The sequence below is a fragment of the Alligator mississippiensis genome, chromosome 3 (assembly GCF_030867095.1).
Source record: "Alligator mississippiensis isolate rAllMis1 chromosome 3, rAllMis1, whole genome shotgun sequence".
Lineage (NCBI taxonomy): Eukaryota > Metazoa > Chordata > Crocodylia > Alligatoridae > Alligator > Alligator mississippiensis.
The window spans coordinates 193,986,394-194,008,937 of NC_081826.1; the positions used below are offsets into that span (position 1 = coordinate 193,986,394).

The 22,544-nt window shown below is 43.3% G+C and overlaps 2 protein-coding genes across 2 annotated transcripts in view; one reads left to right on the forward strand and one right to left on the reverse strand.

Annotated features, from left to right (window-relative positions):
• PTAR1 (protein prenyltransferase alpha subunit repeat containing 1) overlaps window positions 1–1,101 on the reverse strand; it is a 56,932-nt gene extending 55,831 nt beyond the window's left edge. Inside the window, exon 1 of the mRNA XM_006265191.4 lies at window positions 875–1,101. Coding sequence (XP_006265253.2) covers window positions 875–1,101 — 227 coding nt within the window. The remainder of the gene's footprint in view (window positions 1–874) is intronic.
• LOC102559085 (uncharacterized) lies at window positions 990–18,847 on the forward strand. Its single transcript, XM_059724779.1, has 12 exons — window positions 990–1,105; window positions 5,996–6,228; window positions 6,320–6,451; window positions 10,232–10,318; window positions 10,818–11,109; window positions 11,829–12,111; window positions 12,258–12,494; window positions 14,151–14,227; window positions 14,863–14,967; window positions 15,062–15,273; window positions 15,631–15,795; window positions 18,242–18,847. Exons 2-12 carry the CDS (start codon window positions 6,002–6,004, stop codon window positions 18,363–18,365), a joined length of 1,941 nt encoding a protein of 646 aa, XP_059580762.1. The 5' UTR covers window positions 990–1,105; window positions 5,996–6,001; the 3' UTR covers window positions 18,366–18,847.
• Window positions 18,848–22,544: the final 3,697 nt, after the last annotated feature.

A 22,544-nucleotide genomic window follows, 5' to 3' on the forward strand; every position in this document is an offset into this window, starting at 1 on the left:
AGGAAGCCTCCCTCCGGTCTTGCTTGCAGCTGCGGGGTCAAGGGCAGCATGAGTTGTATGGCATGGATTGGAAGGGGGTGAACCTGCCTCAGGCAGGGGGCTGGACTACATCAGTGGTTCTCAACCCTTTTTGTGCCAGGACTCATTTGTAAACATCAGTGGCAAGTGCCCACCCAGTGCCATCCGAGCATGTGGGGCAGAAGGTGGGTGCGTGGGCAGGGGGAGCCTCCTCGCCGGCTGGACCTCTGCCAGCCAGCAAGGGAAGAGCCACCACTGCCCACAGTTTTCTCTTTAAAAGGCAAACCTGTTTTTAAAGTTTGCTCCCAACCCTTTCCTATAGTCTTGCAATCCACTTTTGGGCCACCACCCACAATGCTGGACCCCAGATGACCTCCAGCCCCATTTCTGGATAGAGATTTTAAAGACCTGGAAACACTCCCCCCTGGTACTTAGAAAGAGATGCAGCAGAGCAGGCTTGGGGCCGCTTTTGTTTTCTGTAACATGCCCAAATAATTTCCCTCCCGTTGGGTTAGCAGGTGCCCGACCCCACGCTGATGTGGCAATCACAGTAAGGCGGGTGCGACTTACGGGGGGGCCGGCAGAGCCCCCCCAAAAGACACGAGAGCCCCCCTGCAAGATTTGAAAATCATAACCTGCGAGGAGGGGTGTCTCCCATCGGGTTGCTTCTTCCAATGAACCGGTTTTAATTATTTTTTGCCGAGTCAAAGTGTCATTTGAACCAACAAGATCTGGATCTGATCTCCCGAGCCCGCACCCCCCTCCCTCTGCCCTTGGCTCGGGCCCGGCCGAGAGGCTGGGGAACAGCAGGGCCGGGCCGGTCCGAGGGGCGCGACCCCCCACCCGCGCCACTCACATGTGCGGGTTGCGCTGGAAGGCGGTGCGGATGTCCCGCACCACGCGCCGCACCAGCACCGCCACCTCCTCCGGGGACTCGGCCATCTTCGGCCGGGCGGGGCGGGGCGGGGCGGGGCGCAGCGCTTCCGGGTCAGCCACCCGGCAGGAGGGACGGCGCAACGCTGCTCGGCTCGGCTCGGCTCGGCGCGGGCCGCCCGCCGGCTGCGGGAGTGGCGGAGGCAGCATTGAGGTAACCGGGCGGGCGCACGGGATCCTCCCCCCGCGGCCCGCCTCTGCCCCCGCCTCTGCCGGGCCCGTGCGGGCGGGGCGCGGTAGAAGGGGCAGGGAGGCTCCGGGGACATGGGCCGGGGGGCTGCAGCAGCAGCTCGCCCCAAGGGGTCCGGTGTCATTGCTTTGGTTCCCCGGAGCGGGGTGAGGGGCAGCCCCCGGTTTCGGTTACTCAGACAGGTTGTGGAGTCTCCCCTGGCCGGGATGATCTAGTCGGGGTGGTCCTGCTTTGAGCAGGTGGTTGCACTAGACGACCTCCTGAGGTCCTTCGCAACCTTCGTTTTCTAGGAGAAAAACTCTCCAGTTCCGTTCATCTCTACCTATTTACAACATTGCATCCTGCAGCAATAACTGGCCAGGTAAACCTTGGGCTGGGATGAGCTAGTTGGCAATGGTCCCCCTCCTGAGTAGGGGGTTGCACTAGATGATTTGCTGAGGTCCCTGCCAACCCTCATTTTCTATAATTAATGGAACTGGAGAGTTTTTATATCTGCTCATTTACAAAACTGCATCCTGTAGTGATATAGCTGGGTAGATAAACCTAGATTGTATAGGATGGTTTGGAGAGCAATAATCCCGCCTCAGGTAGGAGGTTAGACTAGATGACCTCTGGAGGTCCCTTCCAGCCTACTTCTCTGATAAAATTGCTCTAAACAGTCATTGTGACCCTAGAGTTAATTTTAGCATGGCCCAAAGCATTTTCTGTCTGCAAGGTAAAACATATCCATCAGTATTTAGGGCAAATTCTACTGAGAGGGCTGCAGTACCCAACTTCCACTGGAATTGGTAGGATCTGGATGTGTGAATCTGAGGGCAAAAATTAACCTGTAGCAGAGAATGGTTTGGCCCCACATATCCCTGTACTGTGAGTGTTTTCAGTTTAGGGGTTTGTGACAGGCCCATGTCTAACCCAAATAAATTAGGATATGATCTATAGGTTCTATAGGTTGTGTTCTGTAGGCTCAGCACAAACATGTGTGAGGACAGGATTGCAGGGCCTAACTGTTCTCATGAAGCAAATTACTAAACGCCTAATCAGCAAACAGTTTCTTCAAAAAAAGGGAGATGCTTTAAAAAATACCATCAAATACCCTTTTTTGAGAGAGGATGAGCAGTGGGGATGGGGAATGGGCCAGGAAGGAACAAGCCTGAGCTTTCAGGTATCTGCTTATCGCCTCACACCCTGCTTATCTCTTCACACAATTCTCAGATTATGAGCATGCTCCAGCTCAGAACCACAGTCAGTGAACGGAAGTTTCCCTACAATTACTGCTCCTGCCTGTTGTTGCACTGAGAGCCAGGACTCAAAGCAGGGATACAGTCTCTTCTGTGCTCTCAGCCACCTGCTGCTGGCAAGGTGAGGGATGAATAGGGTTTGGAATGGTCAAGGAGACAGGGAAAAGTGCCTAGGGGGAAGAAACATAGGTGGAAGGTACTGGGACAAGATCTTGGTGGGGAGTGGCAGAGACAAGATTGGGATAAATTGGAAGTTACGCTTCCTCTAGAGCATGCTTCCTTCCAGAATCTGGATTGAAACTTCAGACTCTGGATGGAGTCTCAGCATTGCTCTGCTGCCAGCAAAAATCTGCCAGTGGTTTTCACAGAATACACATCTGTCCTGCACTAACAGCTGGTCAAAATAGAGGGTGACAACCTAATATTACTATACGTTACTCCATTAGCTCAAGAGACAAGGAATTTTGTGCCAGCAGCTTAGGTAGACCTCTACCACAGTTAATTCAGGGTAGAGTTCACAGGTTGCTACGGTAAAACACAGTGAAAATATACCTATGGATCTAAAAGTGCCTATTCCGCTGACCAGCCATATGGGTATTGTTATGATCCCACATGATGGAGCTTAGTTTTTCTGTGAACTTTTCTAGACCCACACGCAACTTCAAAAAAAAAAGCTTTTATAATTGTAAAATCAAGCCTTCAGAAGCTAGGAAATGAATACCTGTGAAACTTGACAAATCACTTGGATCATCTTACTTTCATAGCTGGGCCCTAATTGTGTTCTCATGTCCTATCCTCAGAACTTGAGATGCTGGCCACTGATATGCAGACTGATATACCTGCAGCTGAAATCAGTGGAAGCTGCTCTCTGAATACTAGATAATACCAAGTACTCTGAAAATTTGTCCATAGGTACCTCAAATTATGGACCCCAAATTAATGGACATGTTCATGGCCTTGATTCTCCAATTGTAAAATGATAATTATAATACAGCTTCACTTTGCAGGGGGGTTGTAAAAATAAATTAATTAACGTGTGTGAAGAGCTCAGTTTCTATGGTGATGAGTGCCATCGAAAAGAGTGTGAGGAAATATTTCTGTATTCAGAGCAGGGTTTCATCAGTGTGCAGTAAAGAAAAAAAAAGGTTAGGGCCACACATTGAACAGTGAAGATGAAACTTGAAGGCTGCTCAGTCAGTGGGCACCACCCCAACTGTACAGTGAATGAAGCCAGGATTCTGTGGAAGCAAGCTGGCAAATAAAGCAAGTTATACTGAGAAAATACCTAGAACTTGCCATATCACTCCTGCCGGTGGGAAACTAAGCTATAGTACCCCATAATTTGTTAGTGCTTGGCAGTGGAGTGACAGCATTCAATTTCTTGTGTGTCAGTCTCAAAAATATTACTTGACAAGCAGTAATTGTGCTTTCCTGTACATCAGTTTTCATTAAAAGCAAATGTGTGTCTATCTGCATACATGTATAAAACATGTTTAAAATGAGAGAAAAAGAATCCTGAGGCAACCATCATCAAATTATTTTTATGAAAGGTCAGATGTTACACATTACAATTACAAGTGTCAATTTTAGAACCCATAAAATGAGTGTACAGGCAGTCCTCAGACTTACGACACAATTGGTTTCTGAAAACTGCGTCTTAAGTCGAAATGCTGTAACTCGGAAATGATTTTGCCATAGGAAACAATGTTTTGAATGGGGGATTGGTTCCTAAGCAAAGGTCTGATACCCTATTTTCACCAAAAATAACCCAGAATTTTGTACTCAGTCGATTACAGATGGGTAATATAGCTACATTAATGTATTTATATTGTAAATAACAATCATATTGATTTGGAAGGACTTTCTTGAGGTGACTTTGCTGGATGTTTTGAAGGGCTCTTGGTTGGACTTTTTGAAGGGTTCTTGGCTGGAGTCTTCTCAGGAGTCTTGGCTGCAGGTTTTTCTGGAGTCTTTTCAGCTTTCTTTAAGAAAGTGTCCAAGGAAGTTTGGACAGATGTTCTCCAAGGAGAGAGGTGATGCAGCGAACTTATTCGCTGGTGTGGTGTGGCGTCAGATCAAGCATTGTCAGCTCTGTCCATTAAATAGTTAAGAAGTGGGATTTCTTATGTATTTTATCTTTGTTATTTTCTTCTTTTAATTTTTGTTGGATTTTTAACATTTATTTTGGGATTCTTTCCTTCCAGAGCAGTGTGCAGATAACAGTGGGCATTACTTTAACTGTGATCACTACTTTTACAGATATCAAACATTTTTTTCTTCATTTTAAGTCTGACATTGGAGAATGTCACACAATTGCATGTATAGAAGTAATGTTGAACATCCTATGACATGATAAAATTTATCCTAAACCTAAAACTTGTATTTTTAAAAATATATTTAAAAAGCATAAACCATACCCCTAAGAGACAAACTAGACCCCCCCCCCCCCCCGTTTTTCTGGTAAATAAAAATATTGTTAGATTGTCTTGGATAGCCAAATAGTATGGTCTGGAGTATTTCTTAATAGGTAGTCACAAGCAGAATCTTTCTTTACTTCAAGATTTTTACCTAGGACAATAAAGTTTACTGTAGGTGAGCAAACACAATGTTGTAAACAAGCCAACATACCCTGCCATGAGCCTAATAAATGTTAAACTTCAGAGTCTGGATTTGAGTATACAAGGCATGTAAACTTGCTGTTATTCCATGAGGGATCATTTACCTTCTTGTTACCTTTATTTTGATATTACCAGGGTAGTCTTCCACTGCAGGATACAGTGATTCCATTGAAATTATAGAGGGTTTCTTAGGTCCTGTGGGACGACTTGTAGGTTCCCCAGTTTCCCATTTGATACCAACTGCTTTCTCTACTTGGAGTTAAGAGCTTGCTGTGACTGAAACTAATTCTTTCCTTCTGCCAGAGCTCATGGGGAAGGTCTTCTAGCTTACTCTGGTCAACGATGCTAATGCATAAGGTTCAATCACCTACACAAATGCCAGCCTAATCCTACCATAGGCTTGTTCTGTGTTGGAAATCATAAAAGTCCTTAAATATGTTAGGCCCTGATCCTTCAAACACTTGCATCCTAAAACTTGAACATGAGCGTGAGCAGTTCAAGTGATTTCAAAATAATGCGAAGCAACCATGTAAGTATTTCCAGGATGCAGATCTTAACACGTAAGAGCCTCTGATGTTTTGCTTAATGCATTTTACATTTAAATCTTGTGTCACTGTCTTTATACAGTAATTAAAATGCATTTTCTTTTCTTTAGTCCTTTGCTTGAAGTATACCTTTATTTTACTGCTTTATCTGTACATGAGACTAGCAGTTTTTACATCTGTTATTTTTAATATGCAGTTTAGTTCTGCAAGGACCAAATCATGTCCTCAGATGTCTGTTTGTTTCTTCTGTATGTCAGAGGGAGTTATGCCTGCCTATCTAAGATGTAACTTTGCTATAAATGAAGATTTAAACCCTGCTTTTAAACTATAACACTTGTATTTCATTGCTATTTAAAAAAAATTATAGTGTATTATACCTGTTAGTCATTGCAGAATATGAAATTTGTAAAAAGCTTTAATTATGCTTAATTAAGTCTTCTCTTTCATTGAAAGTTTGCAATGTCATCATCGTCATCATCTTCAGCTTCACCATCACCACCCCCAAGAAGACCTGGTAGACCCACTATCTATTCCCCTTCGGAAAAGAAGAGGAGGAGAAAGAGTCTGGAGAGGAAAAGGGCTCAATCAAGGATATGTATAAGAGAACAAATAGGAAGATGGATGTCCCTTAGAGAAACACTTAATGTCTTCTCGCATGCTGAAGTTGCCAAGTTTTTATTGGACTTGTAAGTAAACGAAGTCTATATATCTGAAAGAAAATGCAACTTCCGTTTTGGTTGTGTCATTATGAGATTTTGATCTTATTTTGTAATACAGATATGACAGTTATGAAAACAGAGATGTTGTATGTAAGGAATCTGAAGTCAAAATACAGAAAGTGGATAGAAACTCAACATTAAGTGCAGAAAAGGATGTTCCACAGACCTCTTCAACATCAGCTACTGAAAGGTGACTTAATTTTTTTTTAATGTGTTTTCTCTGTGGTTGTTCTGTGAAATAGCATAAAAAGTCAATAAAATACCATTTTCAACTGCCATTACATTTTAAATTTTAATGGTTTTTATTAGCACTTGTTTTGAATATGTGCTCACACTTGTTGTTTTCTTTGAGTTAGCTTGGATCAGGGGTGTCAAAACCCCCTTGTCTCTCATGGTCCAAATCCAGCCCCAGGGGCCAAACTGGTTTGACACCCCTGCTCTAGAACAGTGGTTCTCGACCTTTTTTGTACCAGGATCTATTTGTAAACAGATAGATTTGGCCAGTCCAATCCAGTCGATAGTTTAAGTAGAAAACAGCCCCCTGGCCCTGCTGGTGCTCCTCGCTCCCAACCCTGCCCCTCACTCCCAACTCGCAGTCCCCTAACCCCCCAGCCTTGCCGGTGCCCCTTGCCCCAGCCCCACAGTGTGTGGGGCAGGGGGTGGGTGTGTGCAACATGGGGGGGCATGTTCCCTCCCCCCCCCCCCCCCCAGATTTGTGCCCCACAGTGGACATGAGGCTGCAGACTGGCTGTACCGGCATGGGCAGGAAGTGCCTCTGCAACTCAGCGGGCAGGACTCAGCGCAGGAGGGCAGAGTGGAGCAGCAAGACTCATTGCTGCCACTGCTGCTGGAACCCCCACACCAGCCATGCCACCAGCATCACGAGGAGTAACAGACTGGGGGGATGGAAGGGCCATGCTGCCCTCACCTTCTCCCATCACCAGCCCCTCATGCACCAGGCTGCGGTTCTACCCCACTGCCATGGCTCAGCCGCCGCCAGCACTCCCGTCAGGCCACGGCTCTACCCCATAGCAGATGGAGGGGCAGGCGGTGTCACCTGTGCCCTCCTGCTACTGTGACATGTTGTTTTTGCCCCCTCCCCCACTCCATTCCAACCCATAGACTTCCCTGTAGGGAGCTACGGGACTGCTCTCCACACTGCCTGGCTGCCATGTGCATGATCACATGCACGTGATGTTCCCTGCTTGATCACCCTCTTCCTGCTCCCCACCAGCCCCAAGCAGCCCCTTGCAGGCTGGAACTCTGCAGCCTGCAAGGGGAAACCTGTGGTTTCCTACATTTTTCTCTTTTAAAGGAGAATCTATTTTTAAAGTTTGTTGATACATTTTTTTTTTTTAAGTTTGTTCATGACCCTTCCATGTATTCTTGCAACCCACTTTTGGGTGGCAAGCCACAGGTTGAGAAATGCTACGCTGGACTATGCTGCCTCCTGCTTCATTGTGGGCCAGCTCTATCTTGATTTGTGTGAGTTGTTCATATTAATTGCAGGAGTGGCTCTTTGAATTTCACTGAAATTTGGGGTACTTAGCATCTCCAAGGTGAAATCCCTACTTGGCTTTCCTGAAGCTAAATTAGGTCTAAAGGGTCATAGCCCCTCTGAAGATGTGCACCATTACATAAATCAGGGGCGGGCAATTATTTTGGACAGAGGGCTGCTTACCCAGTTTTGGCAGGCTGTTGAGGGCCACATGGGTTGCCCCACCGCTTGACAGGTGCCCCACCCACAGTCACCATCTTGGGACCAATGTTCCAGTGTCTTGGGACCAGTGTCCCAGGGCCAGCACTGGTGGGGCCCAAAGCGCAGTGCAGGCTGGCAGGGGTCCGTGGAGCTGGGCTGGGCTGCACCTGCAGGGAGACGGGGGAGCTGGCCCAGGTCCATAGAGCCACCCTGTTCTGGGCCACCCTGTTCTGGGCCCTGCTGGCACTGACCCCAGGGCACCAGTGTGGGCCCCGTGCTCCCACTGGCTCCCCGTCCACTCGCTCCCAGTGCCCCCTAGCCCCGTGGTACAGGTTGGGGGCAGGTGCACAGCCCCGACCCCCTGCTTGCCAGCAGGGAAGAAGCTGGTGCTGAGCGTGGGGAAAAGTGGCCCCTCACCCGCCCCATGGCCGATGCTCGCTGCTCGCAGCCTGTGCGGGGTTGTCTGGAGCAGGCAGAGGCAGCCCCATGCGGGCTGTGAGTGGCTGCAGCGCGAGGCACCGGCCACACAGTGAGCGCGGAGCTGCTCTTCCCCACACTCAGCACCAGCTTGTAACCTGACCCTGCTGCCCACCTGGCAGTGGGGCCAGGTTACAAGGTGGTGCTGAGCATGGGGTGGGGGAGAAGCAGCCCCTTGCCCACCCCATGCCCTGCACCCTGCGCTGCAGCCGCTCGCAGCCTGCCTGGGGCTGCCTGTGCCTGCTCCGGACAGCCCCGCGCAGGCTGCAAGCGCCTACAGCAGGGAGCGCCGGCCATGGGGCAGGCGAGGGGCCACTTTTCTCCGCGCAGGGAAAGAGCCCAGGAAAAAGCTGAGCGGGGGGGAATGGTTCCTCCCTCACCCCATGGCCAATGTTCCTTGCTGCAGGCACTCGCAGCCCGCAGGGCTGTCCGGAGCAGGCACAAGCAGGCCCACATGGGCTGTGAGCAGCTGCAGCACAGGGCGCCAGCCACGGGATGGGGAAGGGGCTGCTTCCCGCCCCACCCCACCCCACCCCACGTTGTTTCCCTGCCTGGGTCCCCCCTGCCCTTCCCCCCCCCCCCCAACCTTACCTGCGGTTCCGGCACGGGGCAGTCATGTGCTCCCAGCCCAGAAACCCAGCCCAGAAACTGCAGCAGGGGCTTCCAGCTGGGGGCGGGGCCGAGCAGGCTGCTGTTATTGGAGCGTGCCAGGCTTCCCCTGGGTCTTACTGCCCTTGGTTCCAGTCATTTTTGACAGGAACTAAGGGCAGCAAAATATTAATTTTCTACCTTTTTTAGGGGCTCCGCAGGCTGGATAGAATGGCCTCACAGGCCGCATCCAGCCCGCAGGTCATATTTTGCCCACCCCTGACATAAATGCTGACTGTGAGGGACCTATTTCCACCTTCCTTCATCTCTTAATAACTCTCCCTCCCTGAGTGTGGCTCCAAGGAAGTGCCACACACACACACACACACACACACACACACACACACACACACACATCAGGTTGGCTTAGAAATTAATTGTTAGTTTTGAACAGTTAGTCTATTCTGCTATGTCTTCTAAGAAAATGGAGGGTACTTTAATTTGGTGGAGTCAGGCATCAACGTAGCAGAACTGTTTCATGAATATATAGAGAGAACAGCTTTGCTATTATGATTCATGCAATGCTGGATGATGCAATATTAGTAATGGGAATGAATATTTTATATTTTACAGACATAACTTAACTATATGGAAGAGTAAATATTCAGTATGCTAATTTTATTTTCAGATGAGCAAACTGAATTGAAATCAGACATTATAAAGACCCCAGGTAGTAGTTCATATATGCTCAGTGTAAAAGAGATCAGAATAAATAAAACTGATGTCCAGTGAATGGATTATAACTTTCTCACTATGCAATTCTTGCTCCATTTATCCTTTCCAGTATTAATGAATCGAGTTTATTTTAGGTGCCAACTTGCTATGTGTAGTGTTGTGCAAAAAAGGGGCAAAATTTTGTGTGAATTTGTTATGCAGAGTCTGTCATCTTTTGAAGTACAGTAACATTTACTATTATCCTATTTATGTAGTAGAAATCTGTTTTCCAGCAGAAGGAATTATAAGTTTTATTTTATGGTTGGTATGCTTATTATTTTGAATAATGAAGTGGTGTACTTAGCTGAGAATTTTTAATCTTAATAATAAGGTGTATCCACGATTTGCTGTGGGATATAGGATCTCAAAAAAGAAAGCAGTTCTCTAGTTACACTACATTAAATGTTACTTCCAGCTAAATTTATTTAACAGATTACCATGTGAAGATTTAGAGGATGATTCCACAGACAACTCGGGGGAAGAATTTACAATTGATAATGAATATGACCTTTCTAAAAGGTAAGTAGCATTTAATGTTGTTATATATTTTTTTAGAAATATTGGAAATGACAGTGTTTTGACTATTACACATCCTGTGGTGCCATGTTTACTTAAAGAGGTAGTCGTTAAGACAAAAATCACATTTTTAAAACTTATTATGATCTTGCAAATAGCTAATTGTATACTTCTAAATAAAATAATTGTAAATGTTCTTTTTTTTCCTTTGTGTAACATGCTTACTTTTAAATTTCTTGCAGGATAGACCGTGCTTTAGGCTGGTCCGACTTGCTCATAATTTCTTTTTGATTCTCATGTACTTGCACAATCCTGTTCTTATTTCTAATTCTGTAGAGTACTTTTATAATCTGTCTATATTTACATTTAAACTCCTTAATCTTAGGTTTTCTATACTATATTTTTAAAAATGAAATTAAACATGTTTGGCATCTAAATGACCAACTATGTTTTAAATCATGTGTTATATTTATGCACACTCTATTTGTCTTTATTCATTTAGTTTTTCTTCAGTTAAACATTTGAAAAATGTGTCTCTAGCAGAGGATATATTGGGTATCACAGATGAATGTGATGCTGGGTCACAAGATGACTTTATAGAAAGCTTTGAGGAAACAACTCATGATATGACTCTGGATGACGCCCAGGATATTTCTCATGAAAAAATGCACATTGTATATGATCACTGCCTTCTTCAACTAGCAAAAAAGATTGTTATGCCAAAATGTTTGTTTTGTGCTGGTGAAGTTGATGTTTCTATACAGCCTGTTTCTTCCTGCGTGCATTTGATATGGGTGAGTAATATACCTTGTTAATCTCTGTCCATTATACTGTAACTGTTTCACAATAATTTATCATTTTAATTTTTTAAGGACCTGCTCAGATCTGCCTGAGTAGGCCCTTGTGGAATGACAGTGACTTAAATGTGACTCCATACAAGTACCTGCAGATAATCTCATTGAGGTCAGCGGAGTTCTGCAAAAGTCCACCCATATAGACCAGATTACATTGTTGTTCTTTTTTACTATAGTTTGGCCTTGACTCTGCATAGCTAACTTTTATGACAAGTTTTCAGTTACTCATGTAAGTAATCCTATTATTTACGGAATGACTGCTTTCATGAGTAAAGGTTTACAGGAAATAGGCTTTTTTTTGTTATAAGAGTACTTTTCTGTATGTATATTTATTATAGAATGTATTATCAAGTGGACGCAAGTATCTTGAATTGGACCCCAAATTTATATATTGTCAAATTAAACTTAAAAAAACCCAGGATGATAGAAATTTCCACAATTAAAAAAATCACTATTGTGTTGTAGTGCCTGGCTTTCCTAAACAAATGAATCTGAAAATGAAAGTGACCAACTGTTTTAATTGAAAGTGCACTTTAGCACTTTAAAACTTTCCAGATAGTTTTAAAATGGTATTGCTTGTTAATATCCAAACAATACATCGTATGGCCTCACCATCTTTTTTTCCCTCTTTGTTTTTGCTTAACCTCAACTATATTTAGAAATGTAGTGCAGGACATGTAGCATTTGAATGGTCTTCCCAACCTTTGATAAAAGGACAGATATATGCAGGAGACCTTGCATTATCTTCTGCAGTCATACTATCAGGAAACAATTTTGGAAAAATTTCACAAATGGCAAACTTTATGAAGTTGACATTCACAAGTGCAAATACGTTCTTCGGACTGCAACGCCATTTTATTGTTCCAACAATAGAATCCTTCTGGTGTCGTATGAAGCAACACATTTTGGAGGAACTACATGGGAAGGAGGTGGTCATTATGGGTAAATAAAGCCTTTCAAAACTTAATTAAACCTTATTCAAGTTTTATCTTTGATTTTCAAATGTTCTTATTACACTTGTTAGAAAAAGTAACCTTGATTTTATTTATTACTTAAAATAAAACTTCTTTCTAATTCTCAATGTGCAGGAGATGGACACATGGATGGACCTGGCCACTCTGCACAGTATTGTGTATATTCATTCATGGACTTAGAAACCAAACAAATATTAGGTGTTGAAATTGTGGATAAACGTAAAACACAACTGAATTCCCCTTTTATGGAGAAGGAGGCCTTCCGGAGAGCATTACAAAAGTTGTTGGATGAACAGCTAATGGTCAAAGAAGTGGTTACTGAAGCACATGCTCAAATTTCAGCTCTGATAAGTAATTGTTCTGTTTATCCATTCTTAACTTTTTACTAATATTTTACAAACTTACATGAGCTGTATACAGTGTACTGTTGGATGGTTTAAACTAGTCCGTATTTGATTGAGCTGAAAATATTTTTTTTTAAATATCTGCTGACCTTTTAGATTTTGTTGAGATTGGGGAAGTGAGAAAAATACATTATACAGGTGTCTTTGGGGGAGGAGGGGCTTGTTACATAACGTGTGTGTGTGTGTGTGTGTGTGTGTGTGTGATGCTGTTGGGTGTCAACTGCGGGCTTTCCAGCAGTTTACTACTTGAAGATCAAGAGATTTAAGAGTTTGCCCCAAGGGCCTGGGTCCTGCATCCCTTTTTAAAAAATAAGTAATTGACTGTGAAAGTAACATTGTCAGCTTTTAGCTTTAACACTATGCACAAAGTGATCTTAAAATATTGTGTTTTCTCTCATACCACGTGCTCCCAATAATATGGACACATTGTTTTGGGATGGTAGAAGGAAGAAAAATATTTTTCTGTTGTCATAGCCGAATGCTGACCACACGAAGTAGAGACAGAGTCCACTCTTCAGCATCACTTGCCACTCCCTGGCTGCTGTGCCAAAAGCTAGAGTTTTAACCTCACCATTGTTGACAAATTGGTATCAGATTTTGGCTGCTTAGCTAAAAGCTATGGCTAATTCAGCAGTGGCGGAGAGGGTTGAAACTGTAGCTCTGATGCTGAAGTGTGGGCTCTGCCCATGGTGCCTGGTTGCAGGGAGAGAAGCACAGACCTTGGCAGCCACTCCAGCATCTCCATGCTTCCATTCTGGTACAGAAATCAGCCTCCACACTTGGGACACACACCTCAAATAGAAAGGGTGGAAATAGGAGGTAATGACATTTAATTTTCAGGTTTCTAAAATAGTTTTTGCTCAAGCTCATTTGAAATGGGTGGATTGTGTGTGGAAAATGGAATTATTTCAATTTGAAAATGCTGCTGCCATGCCCCATGGGAGTTATCATTAGGTGTTTCAAGTTCTCATTCTCCTCTGTAGACTGGTATTGCAACCAGGTAGCCATCTCATGATGCATCAGTTTCCCTGCTTGCAGAGGGAAGGTGGTGTACCTTAGGAGATAGTTGGGTTAAGGAGGCTGACTCAGAGAACAGAATGCAGACTTGAAGTACCAAAACGTAACTTCCATAAGGTGCCACCAGAATATTTTGAATACTCACAATAGGGCTACTGATGTTCCTTGTAAGTTAGAAGAGTTATTGCATATAACCATGACATTGGTTCACAGTAATTCTTCTTTATAGAACTGAGTTTTCCTTTTGGTGTAAAAAGTACTGAAACATAGTACTTTTCTTTTGTTTAAATCACCTGTATAAAATCTACTTTTTAAAAACTATGTACTTTTATTATGTTGGGGAAGGTACAAAAGAGTGGCATGGGTATTTAGCTAGCTGCTATGGCAAATACTGTGTGTTATTCACATGTGTAAATTTCTGTAGCGATTGTTGAGTCTTAAATAGGTTATATTTTATATGCTCTGCTAATGTACTATAATTTAAATTTAGCAGGAAAAAACAGATGCGTTTGTCTTGTTGCCCTTCAGTTTATTCATAACCCCTATGTAAAATTAACTAATGTAATTCATATATCTATATTGACAGAAAAGAAATTTCCTTATGTCATCCATTCATATGATATATGGGGTGGTGCCAAAAACCTTGGAAACAAATTAATTGAGGTAATATTCCTCAGATAAGTATAGAATAATTGTGTATTTTTGTAGTTTCTTACAGTGGTATAGTTGATCATTGTGCATTTCTAGTACAGTATTAATAGGATGCAGAGTTTATAACAGGTTCAGAGCAAGCCCAGGTCAGCAGTGGTGTAAAATGTGATCACTAATGACTGTGTGGCCAGATATAGGATGATCATGGTTAATTTCTATGAAATAGAAAATATGAAAAGTTTATACCTGATAAAGATTTGCTTCTCAGTGTTTCCAGCAGAAAACACCACAGCTATTACTAACTGGCATCCAGCTTGACTGTTTGCATGGGGTGTAAGCTAATCTCTCCTTCTCTTGAGATTTTTTTTGTTAGTTGCCTTCAGTGACATGAGGGAGCTTGAATTGTCATTATATGTGCTGTACTATTATTATGATTGTTTATATGATGTAATGGACAAAAAAATTGGTAGGTATTGTATAGATTTGACACATCAACCCAGCCTCCTAAAAACTTGCCATCTATCTTTCCATTAGAAGAATAGGATTTCTGCCGTCAAATCTTTAAATCCAGTATTTTTAACACAAGAAAGTGTACGCGCACAGGCATGTCATTTTGTTTTTAATAATTATATGTTTTTATTTTTCAGGCTAGCAGACAGAAAGATTGTCGACATCTTTTACACTGGTGCTCAGATATTGTCAATTATTTCTGGTTTTGCTGCAAGGAAGCTAGTTCATATGAAAAATTTATAGTAAGTTGTAATTTTAGAGTTGAATTGTAATATTCCAATACAGTATTTTACTGCAATAAATTATATTTATTATCATGGTTTCTTAACATTGTAGGGAATGTGGTGTGGCTTAGTTCACCATGTGGTCAATGAACATCAGTGGGCTAGTGGAAACGGCATCATTGAGGGACGGTGCAAACATGGTCCTCAAATGGATGAAAGAGAAAAGGAATGGCTAGAAAAGGGAAGCAAACCTCACACTGAAATGTGCAGAATAATTTTGGATAAAAAGTTTCTGAGAAACATCCCATACTTTCTACAGTTTAGGTATAATGAACTTGAATTGTGGATGATAGGTTGTCTGTTCCCTCCAAATTATTCTCTTCCCTCCCTGCTTCAGTTAAGTGGAAAATGTATGGCAAAAATATAATTTTGCTTATATGCTAAATTGTTCAAACTATTATTTAGAAGTGTTACACCATGAACAAAATAAAAGCTAAATTAATTCTAAGTGTTGTAATTACAAATGAAAATAAAGGTAAAAAAACATTGCTTACTTAGGAATTACTCTTTTTTTTTTTTTTTAAGTTTTTCTGAACATTTATGTATAGTTATATAATAATTGTTTTCCTGACATTAAGATATTAAAGTGCTTCTGAAAACATATATATTATTTTCATAAAGATCCATCTTTGATCTGGAGCAGTTTCAGCAGCATGTGCATATGTATGCTACCAAAAGATATGAATACACATACCCTGTCTACAGAGCAAGATGTTTTTTGGCAGCAATTGATTACAATATGCATTTGAACCGGCAAACCATGCACAACCCACAAAATCAGTTAATGTAAGTCTATTACACTTTATTTCCCTTGTCTTAGTTTGTACATTACAACAAATTAACTGTGACTTTCTGAAAAATAAGTGCATAAACAATTATCTCTGCCTGTATTATTATATATATATATATATATATATATATATATATATATATATATTTATTATTGGACAAATTCTCAATATAGTTTTGCCAGTGGAAAATTTAGCACTCTTTCTTTATATTTAACCTAAGTTCAGGTTTCTTTGTAATTTCTGTGGAAGAGCACACAAGGTTACAGATATTTCTGTACTCAGATATGCTCAGAAAACACATGCCCTAGCCCAATTCCCAATCTCCAGCAGCTAGAATGATCCTAGTTCCAGTCATGAAGGAGAGCCATGGAAAAAACCATGATGGTATTCATTACTTTTCCATCTCACATAGGGTTTTTTTAGTCCATTTAATGCTGTATATCAGGGATGGGCAATTATTTGGACCCATGGGCCATAGAGGCAGTTCTGGGGAGCTGCTGCAGGCCAGTCAGCACCCTTCTCTTAAAAACAGCCCAGAGACTGCGCCCTGCAGCTTCTCCCTGCCACCACCAATGTCCAGCCCTGACTCTGGCTTGCTCCGCACCTACGGCCAGAGCAGACCAGCTGTGCACAGGCCCAACCCCAGCCCACCTGCACCTGTATATTGAGCAGTGGCAGCAGCTGGGAAGAAGCTGCTGCTCAATGCAAGGGAAAAGCAACCCCTCCTCTTTGCCACTTTTGGGCCCTTCTTACTGCAGCTGCCCAGAGCCTGTGCCTGGGCTGCTCTTCAGCTCCTCTCTGCCATGGTAACCACCACCTCCAGGTCATCCAGCAGGACGGCAGTGACAGTGCAGAGGTGCCATAGGGCAGCCTAGGTGCAGGCTCCGGGTGGCTGCAGCAAGAAGGGCCCAGCAACGGCAAAGGGCAGAGGCTGCTTTTCCCCCATGCCAAGCAGCAGCTTCTGGCCAGCTGCCTTTGCTGCTGCCACTGCTCAGTGTAAGCAAGAGAGTCGGGAGCAGATGTAGGGTAGGCTGGGGTTGGAGCTGTGCGTGTGGGTTCCAGATGGTCTGGAGTGGGTGTGGGGCAGGCTTGGTTGAGGCTGTGCATGTGGGTTCCTGCCAGTACCACAGGGTTGGAGCCAGTGGTGGCAGTCAGAAGGAGCCGCCATCATCTGGGCTGCCTAGAAAGGCAGTCTAGCTCTGGAGCTGCCCCAGCCCCACTGTGTACCCATGGGCCGGAAGGAGCCTGCACCAGGTGGGACTGAGGGACTTGCTGCAGGCCAGACAAAGTCCCTCTGTGGGCTGGATCTGGCCCATGGGCCATATTTTGTCTACCCCTGCTCTATATGGATCCCTTTCCACCTCTATTGTTATACTGGCAATAATTACTAGCTTCTGGCACAGAGAAGGTCAGCTAAGTTTCAATTGAAAGAATGACCTACAAAATCCTAGAAAATTTGCTGCATGTAGACCTGTGTGAGACCGGGTGCATGCATGAATTGGCTTTTACAATATGAGTGATAGGAGAAATGACTGGGTGAGTATATTCCATCTTATTGTGTTGTTTGGTATCTGTCTCTTCATTAAGAATTTTGGATAACTATGTATTACTTTCATGGTAAGCCTTAGAGCACCCCTTTTTGGTAGATAAGTAGTATTCCCATTTCAAGTATCAGGAGGACAAAGCACATTGAACCAGATCCTCAGTAGTTTTAAATTAGTATAACTTCACTGATTTCACCTAACGAACAAAAGGAATAAGGAATGAATTACTTTTGGGCAGATTGTAGGGTCTGATGTCATAGTCCTTAATTATGCAAGTTCAGGCACCAAAGAGCAGTGGTGTGGGCAATCTGGAAGGAGTCCAGTGCAGAGCAACAAAAATGATTAGAGACCTTAGGGGCAAGATTTATAAGGAGACTGAAAGAACTAGGGTTATTTAGTCTGGAAAGGAGAAGACTGAGGGGATATTTGTTAACTATCTTCAAATACCTGAAGGATGATTTTAAGAAGGAGGAGAGGGGCTTTTCTCTGTGGCTGTAGGGGACAGGACTAGGAGCAATGGCCTTAAGTTTCAGCAGGGGAAATTTAGTTTAAAGATTAGGAGGAACTTTAAGACTATGAAGTTTGTCAAGCATTGAATGAGCTACTTAGGTTGTGGAAGTTCCATTCCTGGAAATTTTCAAGAGCAGGTTATACAGACACTTGGCTGGGATGGTTTAGTCAAGGATGATCTTGCCCTGAACAGGGGATTGGACTAGATGATTTTGTGAGGTCCCTTCCAGTCTTACTTTCTATGATCCTTTGCAAGTCAGTGTATGACTCAAGTCTTCAGAAGCTGGAACAAAATTTATTGCTATGGTTATTTGATATGTGATATTTTTAAATTAGATTCATATTTTTTCTCATAAGAAAAATAATTTTCACTTCCTTTTATAATAGATACCGTAGAATATACCATAGGAAATCTGGAAGGTGGACTTTGGTACCCAAGAAAGAAAATAAACCCTATGTATATATTGATAACATGATGGAGGAAATATTCCAACGCTGCCTGGAGACATAAAAAGATGTCCTGAAGGAGAAACACCTGGAACAAAATGTTTCACGATTTATTTCAATATGATTTATACTAATTAGCTGCTGTCACAATTTAAAAACAAAAATCTAGACTTATACTTACCACAATTACTAACACCATTGCTTGGCTCTGTAGGAAGATATAATTATTTAACATTTAGTCTCGAATGGTTGTGAGCAGGAATCTTTCTGTACTGATAAAATTGCAAGAAATGGATAATCAGGTTTTAACTAATAACTGACTGGCCTATTCTTAATTTTATATTTGTCTACAACATGTATATACACTAAAATTTTGGGAGAATTCTCAAAGATTAAAACTACTTTTTGATACAAAGTGATATGCATATTATGTATGGTAATTTATTTGTTTCCAGTATGACACAAAATCTCATAGATTATAAACTTTTGTATTTATTTCAAACTATCAAAATGTCTTTTAAATAAAAGGATGCTCTTTTATGCTCACTGGGCCAATCATTTAATCTACTTTAACATTATTATATTTGGTAACTATGCTTTGAATTTCCTTAGCAGTTTTCATTTTCACATTATTATACAAATAGCTTTATGACTCCTATCCAGTGCAACTAAACAATACTCTATGGGTGGGAAACTGAGAGGTAGATAAGTGACTTGTCCGTGGCTGCAGAGGGATGTGGTCTAAGGGCTGTGACAGTCTGTCAAGAATTTGTGACTAGAGACGAGGCACAAATTCAGGATTGTTAATGTGGCAGTTTCTCAAGATTTAAAGTTTTCTACTTGATACATCTCCATGTTGTACATCCTTCTAAAATTATAAGGTAAATCTGCAGGTGATGATATGTTATCTGCATCTTCTCTGAAAATATATCCACTTGAAGACAGATCCTCTGTTTGTTTATATGGTTGTATCACTAATTCAGTGAAAGGGACTCACTTAATAAATGTTGCTACAAAAACAATGTATATTTTTAACAGGTAACATACTGTATTTACTGAAATACCAGGCAAGGTGTTTTCTCCATTTAAGATGTGGGGGGAAAAGCCTCTTGTCTTGCATTTGACTACCAGCAAAAAGGACAGACAGCTGCTTGCAGCTCAAACTCTGATTCTGATCCAGGGTTGAGGGGGGGGCAAAAGGGCAGGGGCAGATGCCAGGGGGTACAGGTACTGGAGGAGGAAGCAGGTGTCAAGGGGTACAGGCACTGTGGGGGAGGGGCAGACAATTGGGAGGGGAAAGCAGGTTGGAGCAGACTCAATTTCATTGAGTCTGCTGGAGTGTGGTAATTACTGTCTGCGTCTTCTGTACCAGCATCCCCACACTTCAAAATGGTGGTGGGGGCTCTTGAACTAAAATTCGTACAATGAGCTTTAGTTCAAACACCCCTGCTGCCATTTTGAAGTGCAGGGACTCTGATACATGAGATGCTGCGGAGCTTTAATTAGACTGGCTCTCAGAACCACTCTAATTAAGGCACCCCCACCCCCAGAGTACGTGTAAAAGTGCCTATAGAAAATGAAGGTTGCAAGGGACCTCAGGAAGTCATCTAATCCAACCCTCTGCTCAAAGCAGGACTATCCCCAGTTAGACAAAGCCTTCGCTGGGATGATCTATCTGGGTCCTAAAATCCTCCAAGGATGGAGATTCCACAACCCCTCTGGGTAGCTTGTTCCAGTGCTTATACTACTCTCTTCGTGAAAAAGTTTTTTCCTAATAGGCAACCTAAACTTCCCTTGCTGCAACTTGAGACCATTGCTCCTTGTTCTGTCATCTGTCACCATGGTAGTTGAACGCTGTTATTGAACCCCCGCTCAGTCTTCTCTTCTCCATACCAAATAAATCTAGTTCCCTTGGTCTCTTGTAAGTCATGTTCTGTAGCCCCCTAGCCATTTTGTTGTCCCACTGGACTCTCTAAATTGTCTACATCCTTTCTGTGGGGGCGGGGCCAAAACTGGACATGGTACTCCAGATATAGCCCCACCAGTGGTGAATAGAGGAATAGAATAACTTCCCTCTATTTCCTGGCAATGTCCCTACTAATGCAGCCTAGTATGCTGTTAGCCTTGACAACAAGACACTAGGCCTGTGCGAGTCGGCAGCGATCCAATCTGGCTTTGGATCCGGCCGCTTCAGATGCTAGCGATCCAATCTGGAGTTCTGGACTGGGTTTCTGCTTCGATCCGGCCGAAGTGGCTCCGAAGCTTTGGAGCCGCCTCAGAGATCTGGCCATAGGGTATAATGGGGAATCAATTAAATATCTATAACTTTGTTGTTTTTTGTTTGATTTGGATGAAACTTGCAGAGGTGGTAGCCCCTGCTGAGAGCATGAAGTCTGCCAAGTTTCAAGGAGATCGGTATGGGGGCTTGGGGGGAACTACCCCAAATTCTTGAAAGCAAACTCATGTCACGTCTATGTATTATAACACAGGGGGGTCAAAACTGCAGGAGTGGTAGTTCCTGGTGAGGCCAAAAAGCCTGCTAAGTTTCAAGAAGATCAATGCAGGCGTTTGTGGGGAACTGCACCTCAAGCTGCGGACAAGCAAAACTAGTGATATGGGTGACACTGCGTTAAGGTGCAGCAGGCTGAAAGCTGCAGGGATGGTGGCCCCTGCTGCGGCCATGACGCCTGCCAGCTGTCAAGAAGATTGGTGCAGGGGCGTTCTGGGGCTCTGCACCCCTAGCTGCTGACAGACAAAACTCGTGACATGGGTGCTTGTGCAACTGACTGTCTCTGTCTTGGGGCAGTTGATTGTCTGTATTGATTATTTCCTCTCCTTAGTCTCTGCTTTTGTAGGTGTTAATTGATGGTAATTAACTGGCTACATTAGCTAGGTCCTGTGTATTGAGCTGGTCCCTAAGTGAATTCCTAAGTGTCCCTAAGTGAAATTGGTTGGTAACTCGTGAATCCCTAAGAGTCCCTAAGTGAAATTGATTGGTAACTGGTAACACAGTAGCTTAGCAGCCAGGCCTGCAGTAGTGTCTCCCATGCCCCAAGATAGAGTCAGTTGCACAAGCACCTATGTCATGAGTTTTGCCTGTCAGCAGCTAGAGTTGCAGGGCCCCAGAAGCCAGAAGCCCTGCACCAATCTCTGTGACAGCTGGCAAGCTTTGTGCCCACAGCAAGGGCTAGCAGGCCTGCAGCCTTCACTCTACTGCACGTTAACACAGTGTCACCCATGTCACTAGTTTTGCTCGTCTGCAGCTTGAGATGCAGTTTCCCCCAAACCCCTGCACTAATCTTGCTTTCAAGAATTTGGGGTGCAATTCATCCCGAACCCCCGCACTGATCTTGAAACTTGGCAGGCTTCATGCTCTCAGCAGAAACTACAATCCCTGCAAATTTCATCCAAATCAGACAAAAAAACAACAAATTTATAGATATTTCATTGTTTCCCCATTGTACCCTATGGCCAGATCTCCAAAGCGGCTCTGACACTTTTCCAAAGCGCTTTGGAAGCGCTGAACCATTACGGAAGGCCTAACAAAGCCAGCGCTTCCATCTGGACATGCTGCTTTGGACACCGAAGCGTCCGAAGCACCTCCGGATCCAAAGCTCTGTCCGAAGCCTTGCACAGCCCTATAAGACACACTGTTGGCTCATATTCAGCTTCTAGTCCAATGTAACCCCCATTTGCAATACTTTTTAAATAAATGCTTCTCCCCAGAAAGTAACAAGCATTCACCATTGTGAAAGTTAATTTCTCAGCATCTACTTTTATTTTCAAACAGCCTCTGTTTTAAAATTTCCTTCAAGTTAAGTTGTAGAATGAAGGGACACAGTAGTGCTCACCACCTAGTGTTTCATTCCATGGATGAAAAGTTCTGAAATTGAGTAGTTATCTTTTCCTTAAAGTTATGTAATTCAAGTTGCCCATTTTCTTCTGAACCTGTTTCTATCTTGCTGGTTGTGAAGGTGGTGAAAAATTGGAATAGGCTATTTAGAGAACCTGTAGAATCTCCATCCTTGGAATTTTTCCAAAACAGGCTACACAGCCACTTAGCTGAGATAGTTTAGTCAAGAATGAATGCTCCTGCCTTGACCGTGTGAGGTCCATTCCGGCTCTGTTTTCTACAATCCTATGATCTTTTTAGAGGGTTCACATTCCCCAGGAGGAAGTCAGCCCAGTAGACCAGTAAAGTACCCTAACTCCTTTTCTGCAGCCTGTACTGGTGCATGGGATT

What these genes read in the sequence shown, in the direction of transcription:
- LOC102559085 (XM_059724779.1), top strand. Translation starts at nt 6,002, where the DNA reads ATGTCATCATCGTCATCATCTTCAGCTTCACCATCACCACCCCCAAGA. An exon ending in TCAACATCAGCTACTGAAAG is followed by an intron (nt 6,452 to 10,231) that starts GTGACTTAATTT and finishes TTTATTTAACAG; the next exon opens with ATTACCATGTGAAGATTTAG. An exon ending in GAATATGACCTTTCTAAAAG is followed by an intron (nt 10,319 to 10,817) that starts GTAAGTAGCATT and finishes TTATTCATTTAG; the next exon opens with TTTTTCTTCAGTTAAACATT.